Source organism: Opisthorchis viverrini (assembly GCF_000715545.1).
Source record: "Opisthorchis viverrini unplaced genomic scaffold opera_v5_24, whole genome shotgun sequence".
NCBI classification, from domain to species: domain Eukaryota; kingdom Metazoa; phylum Platyhelminthes; class Trematoda; order Opisthorchiida; family Opisthorchiidae; genus Opisthorchis; species Opisthorchis viverrini.
In genome coordinates this window covers 1,650,400-1,657,297 of record NW_008751680.1, presented here as the reverse complement: position 1 = coordinate 1,657,297, position 6,898 = coordinate 1,650,400, and the positions used below count along the sequence as shown (strand labels likewise).

General features: G+C 44.4%; 1 protein-coding gene across 1 annotated transcript in view; it reads left to right on the top strand.

The window, feature by feature from the left end:
• The window catches only part of T265_02097 (hypothetical protein), a gene marked incomplete at both ends in the record, with an annotated part of 59,774 nt that extends 53,154 nt beyond the window's left edge, over window positions 1–6,620 (top strand). Inside the window, 7 exons of the mRNA XM_009166256.1 lie at window positions 814–1,051; window positions 1,284–1,391; window positions 2,393–2,521; window positions 2,595–2,734; window positions 4,451–4,836; window positions 6,117–6,286; window positions 6,473–6,620. Of these exons, the coding sequence (XP_009164520.1) occupies window positions 814–1,051; window positions 1,284–1,391; window positions 2,393–2,521; window positions 2,595–2,734; window positions 4,451–4,836; window positions 6,117–6,286; window positions 6,473–6,550 (1,249 nt within the window). The remainder of the gene's footprint in view (window positions 1–813; window positions 1,052–1,283; window positions 1,392–2,392; window positions 2,522–2,594; window positions 2,735–4,450; window positions 4,837–6,116; window positions 6,287–6,472) is intronic.
• Between the last annotated feature and the right edge of the window lie 278 nt (window positions 6,621–6,898).

Here is a 6,898-nt window from a genome sequence, read left to right as displayed (position 1 = left end):
GGGCTGGGATACTGCCAGGGCGCCCACACCTAGACAGGAGGACGATTAGGGTCCTCAACCAAAGCCTTTGGCTCAAAAGCCTAACCACAAGGCAGCGGTGTTTGGCGGGAAATGCAAATGCATTACCATTTCTACGGAACAAGTCGCCACGTGTTCCAACCCCCAACCTGGAGGGCCAGGAGATTGTGTTCGTCAGACCTCTAATCTTTGACCAACCTGGTATGAGAGACTCTGTGAGTGTCGTGGGACACTCTCCAGTGTAGCTCAGTGGATCGCTGAGGTGCGCAAACCGTCACACGACGGTAAGGTCCAGTCTCTTCGTGACGGAATCGTGCCGAACCTTGCGAAAGTGAATTCGGAAATCTATCTTAGGATTAATATATTGTCGACGAGAGACTCGAGTGCCACTGGATTGAATCTCCCGTTTGTGATTATATTCAACCGAATACGCTACACAGACTCTGATCGTGTTTCACTTGGGCGGATGTTCTAAATATCGATAAATATTATTCCTCGACGTGACACTACTAGTGAGGTTGATGAAAGCTCTTCTACAGGCTACCGCTGATTTCGCTCCTCATTCATCGTCCCTGTATTTGGATCAATCTTATTTCGTAGCTGATAATCAAATTAGACGTTTGGGAAGCTCAATACCCAGTTCATCATCAGCATTATCATTCTTGATAGCAATAAGCGAAACCTTCGTCTAAGGTGGGCGTCAGGTAGTAACGTTAACCCGTGAAATCTAGAATATTTGTTGTTACACTCGCCCCGAACATAGTTGCTACTCTAGCGTCTCCTTAATTTTTTCAGCGACTTTTCACGTATACTGATTCCAATTCATCGGCAACTTGTGCCTAACCTTTTGCCTGCCCGAGCGAGCTATGAACAGGTGAAAGAGCATTGGCCGTTTGGACCCGGACCAGATCAACTCGTTTTCTTAGCACACTTGGACGATACCGTGGAAATTTTGGGCTCACAGACTCGACCAAAGAAAATGACCTGGATCGGATCAGATGGTAGACGTTACATTATTGTTGCCAAGCCCAACGTAAGTCGGAATAATTTTCAGAGGAATGGCATTTTTTAATGTCGATTGGACACCCAACCACTGATTTGATTAGCTGTTCCAATTGGAATTCTTTACTAAACACTGCATTACTGTCGGTTCACACTTGATGTATTTTCCCCTTTATAACTAATTACTTGACAGGTCGGCATAAATGTTGATTTCTTCCATCAGTATTTCGACAACCATTCGTGTCATTTTCTACTTTCAAAAGGATGACCTGCGCAAAGACTCCAGGCTTATGGAATTGAATGGTATGATCAACAAGTTCTTGGTCAAGAATCCTGGCACACGGCGTCGTGCCTTGCACATTCGTACCTACGTGAGTCTGAACAGGTTGCCATCCTGTGGTGAAAACCCTTTCCCCCCCCCATTGATTGCAAAGCGGGTTTTGTTTTGAAACAGGAATATTGTTTTGGTCAATAGGTATTTCGGTCGTTCTGCCTAATAGCCCTACCGTAGATTGAAACTCTTATAGTGTCTCTTCAGATCTGAACAGACTGTCCTAGTCCAATTTTTTTGTTATCTCGAAAAGAGCAACCCTCAAGAAGCTTACGGTCTTTCCAGAACAAGTTTGCTGTACTCGTAGGAGTGTTTTCCTTCATCTTACTTCCTGCGGCTACCTATGACAGCCAGATAAAAAATACTTCCGGGTTTTTGACCTTTTTCCTCGATATAACTTCACTTATAGGTGTTTGCTGGTGTTGTACGTCCTGGAAACTTTGTTAGGTGTTCACTGATAGTTTTCGCTGGCCACATAAATTTGGGTATAAAACTATGATCTGGCAGTAATTTCACTTTTTTTATTGGATATGCAACGTAGATCTATTTAGCAGCCTCCTTTTCAATTCAGTGGGATTGTGTACATCTGGTTTTGTGCAGGCGATTGTATGTCACAATTCTGCATCCCACCTCTGACCTGTTTCAAAATTCAGTCTGCTAAGGCGTAGTGGATGAAGCATGCAGCTGGTAACAACTCACGAAGCTTATCAACCCGGGCCTGTTAGTATTTTTACTCGTTCTCAGGTTCCTGCTCATAATCGATTGTCCAAAGTGAGCAATCGTCTGACTAGAGATTGTGCGACCAGATGGAATGTCGTTTGATCAGGAAGTCTAACAATCACCCATCAGGGAAACGGGCAACAACCCGCAGCCCCAGTTTCACCGTAAATGGCCATTGTCAACTGCTCAACTCGACTGTGTTCTCCCAAATTTTCATCGACATTCTACAAGGTTTATACCATACGTTATACGAACCAACGTTAGAACAGGACGCTGTTTCATCTAATATTATTTTTATTTTGCTTTGTTGGGCTCGCACAGGCTGTTATTCCACTCAGCGAGAAGGGTGGTCTTATTGAATGGGTGAGCAACACGGAACCATTTCGCGCCATCATCACCAGACTGTACACTGAAAGTGGTCGACCCATCAACTGGGCAGCAATGAGCCGCGTGGCTCCACTTTTGGAGGACCCCTTACCGTGAGTCTTAGCCAATGAATTGTTCAGGCGCTTTTGTTATTTAGCTTTATGGAACCTTATTGTTTGTGTCCTTTCTGTTCATCCTCAGCGTGAAACGTGATAAATACCTCAACAAGTGGTTGCCCATGTTTCCACTGGTATTCCATCGTTGGTTCCTGGATACCTTCCCCAACCCCAGTGCCTGGTAAGTTGCGCTATCCATGATCCGCGCCGATAGTAAATCTTTCTTTCGAATCACAGATCTTGGGTGAAGTATGAAGTATGGACCCCATCGACCAGGATGTAATCATCGGCTGTAAAGCTTAGCAAACTTGATGGTCTTTGGTAGACGGTAGTTAAATTAGAATCAACTACTGGAACCGTCGGTTCAGTTCTCATAGTGTAACACATACCAATAGTTTTAATCAGTATTTAGAGGCAGTACATGTGAACCGATGTATTGGAGACAGCAGAACAGTATCTTCCAAGTCATTGTGGGTGAAACAACCCGCGAAAGACATTTCAAGGTGGGGACGACTATTCGTTTGGAGGGTCATTGTGGAGACAGGGACCCGGTGTTGTCTGTTGAGCTTCCCGGGAACGACACTGTCATGTATCGCTCAGAATCGGATTTCAAACACCGGCATCTCTTCGATTTCTCTTGAAAATGGGGTTCCTGTTGTCTGAGTTCCGTTGACGTAAAAGACGCCTGAGATCGCACAAAGTGACACAGTTGCTGTGCAGAAACACTGAAGTGGTTTATACTTCATGAAACAAATCTTGTTCGTCAGAATATTTTTTCGGGCGGATGTGTTGCATGACAGGGTGGGAATCTGTTCGATCGATCAATACCTGCCTAATTGGTTGCTTTCGGCTTAGTTCCCTAGTGCGTTAGCAGGGGAAGCTACCCTGTTAGTGATAGTTGTGCGTGTGGCATTCATTGAGTGTGCAGTTTGGTCAAGTTCTCGGTGTGAAGCTTAACTACCTGGCTTTCCTCATATTTGGGGGCAGTACCGAACGACACATGAGCCAGTCAACATAGTCCAACTCCTTTCTGCTGTACCAGGACTGCTGAGTTTTTACGATTGGTAGCTGTAACCTGATAATACCGACACAACAAGCCATCTATCCACTGAATGGTCGTAAAAAAAATCAAATTTGAGCACGCACTCATCGGTCCCCCGATAAACAGCTGTTAAGTTGACAGTAATTCCGAAGCATAGGACACGACTGGAAATCTAATTATGCATCAGAACAATGTACAGGACCTACTTCATTCAAAATGTGCTCCGAAATTTCAGCTGTTTTTTCCAGATTTCTGATGAACTTAGTGCACGGACAGTGTGAACCACTTTCGGCTGCCGGCCGATCCCTCATTATTCCATAATTTTGAACCACGAATCAGAAACTACAAGGCTGTGGGAATGTTAGCAACAATAACTTATCCGTGCACCTACTAATTTTGTCATCTGGCTACACTACAACTGAAACGCTTTATTCTCTCTAACTGGAGTAGCTGTACTCTATATCCAATCCATGTCAACTGCAATATCACGATGGCGTACTCGTCAGTAAGGAGGACCCCTTGCATCGGAACATAGTTGTAACCACAATTTAACCCTTGTCTTTGTGTGCATTCATGACTCCTATGGATTTGGGTTTTACGGTGGTATTTTTGCACCGCGTTGGTAAACCTCAGTACAAGCTAGGATTTCACTTTTAATCCTCTGTTTCGTAGAATTGACCGGAGACAAATCTTTGGGTGTGCGGTTTGATCCCTCCCACTAAATCTCTTTTCAGCTTCGAATTAAGCTGAAATTACAGAAGATTACAGATGAGGCATTGCGGGGATTGTCTTTTGAGGCGTCAATCGCCTTTGGAAAATTTGTACGTTGTATGCTGACTTGTCTCTCTTAACCAGGTATTCCGCTCGTGAGTCATATGCTCGAACGTGTGCCGTGATGAGTATGGTTGGCTACGTGCTCGGACTTGGTGATCGACATACAGAAAACATTCTGTTCGATTCCACGACCGGCAGTGTCGTGCACGTAGATTTCTCTTGCGTTTTCAACAACGGTCTTACTCTGCCGTGGCCGGAACGGGTTCCATTTCGTCTCACACGCAACATGGTCCGTGCACTTGGACCGACGGGCTTCGAAGGTATCTTTAGGCGATGCGCCGAGGCTGTGATGCGTTTACTGCGCCATGAAATTGACCCACTGTTAGCTGTCTTTCGACCACTCTATTTTGATGCCCTCGTGGAGCAAGGTGGTAACACTCGTGGATCGGTTACCGGTACGGAAGCTTGTGAGTAGTCATGTGTCTGACAATATGAGGCCCACTTGTTTTGAGTATCTTTTTGCTTCGGTTGTTTGCTTTTCAGAGCGATGTCAGCAGCTCATGCTTATAGGGATTGTTGTTCACTGGAGCGGAGAATTCTTTTGCAAGCATTTTCTCGCAACTTGAAGTGACATGTTACCTGCGCAATGTATTGGATTTGTGTGTCCATTACAGTGACCTAACTGACTTTGAGTTTCGATCAATAATTTCAGTTAGTTTTCTGATTATCCGGTATTTCAGACTTCTTCACTGACGTTACCAGAATCAGTCGGTTCTTCCGAACTTGTTTGCACTTTAATAACTGTTCAGCTTGTTCAGGCGCTGAGTTGTAGGCGAAAATCCTCTTCGTCCTGCTTTAGTGCTAGTGGGTACCAGTTTTATCTATCTTTTGGTCCACCACATATTGCTTTTGCGCTATACTCATAATATTTTCCACTTTTATCGGACTGAAGTTTCATCAGCTTAACGACCTGTTGCCAGTACTGTTCACACTGTCGATCTGGCTAGGGATTTTCGCAGGCTAATGCACACTTGCTCATCCAGATTTTGTGTCAGTCAAAACTCATTCGCCTAATAGGAGTTTTTGTGGGCTGGTCTTTTTCGTACTCTAAGAAGAATCTATTTATGGTAGATGACTGAAGAACTTTTTGAACTACGTTATCCGCTTCCCACTCTATTTTTACTCGTCGTCCTCAGCATCCTTGTCAAAGGAGATATCAACATTGTTGTGTAATTCAAAGGCAAAGTCACGATTGAAAATATCGTGGGTGGTGAGAATACCTTGAAATCCTCCAGGCTTGCTTTTCTATTGCACGACCGCCGTGCTGTCAGACGAATTGATCTCGATCCAGACCTGCCAAGTAGCTAAACTGGCTGTGGAGCAGCCGAGATTTTTCAGTAGCCACACTCGTTCCATGAACCTCCAGGCCGAGTGCTATGGGAAACAGAGATGATACGCTTCGTTTTATTGGTCAACGTTATTGGGAGTGTTCAACTGAAGAGAAGGATGTGTGCATTGCTGGGTTCTGGTAGGACTCGAGAATCAGATCACTTTGCACGCAGTATTGAATTCGGCTTTGTTTGATTTCGTGGGTCTCTCAGATCTCTCGTCAGTTTACCTCACCAGTAGTTTCTTTTTCTAGCTGCGCGCCTACTTCGCGTGTGCTTATCGCTCCTCTTCTCAGCCGCAATTATTGTTGTTTTTGTTCAGATGGACAACTAAACACTGCTTTTTCGCTATCTTGCAGCTGGAAAAATCAGGCGAGCGGCCCAAGATCATGCTGTCTCAACTGATTTGGCCGATCGCGTTGCCCAGGTCGCGGCTGAGAAGCTTACTAACATGGAAGATAGATTACATGGTAAAATCACGGAGCATGACGGTTTCAGCCAGATACTACCCATTTCCGTTGAGGGTCAGGTGAGTTTCTTCATACCTTGACTCTCCGCCCATTGTTCTGCGTTAAACATACATTCGTCTAGTTAACTATTCAGGAAGCATCACTTTAGTTGCAGGTTGATCCTCATCAGACAATCTACCTGAGTATCCTCACCTTTCGTTATTTTTCGGAAATCGTCTTACCCTGATTTTACTTCTTGCCCATAGGTTGACGTTTTGATCAAAGAGGCAACCGATGTCGACCGACTCTGTCAAATGTACAAAGGATGGATGCCGTTCTTGTAGCATGTTTTCAGAGATTTATTGTACAGATTTTTCACGATTTTACTTACTCTAGAAATACACTCGTCGGAGAATTCTGATCAGTCTCTACTCGCTTCTTTATAAGATAACCGGTTGTAATCTACAAATTTCTGTCAGTGCAACGAGTGGGCATTGGGCTCGGCAATAAAAGAGTATATTTTTTCCCTAAGGCATTTCCCAAAAAAGGTTAGATTTCTTTAGGAAGGTCTGAATCAAACAACACTCAAAGGGTATTCGCATAATCCTACTGCGTTTATTCACTTCCACAAACATTCATTCGTTGGGCTGAATTTCGCACGCATGTTTCCGCCAATAAGAAATCTGTGGCGC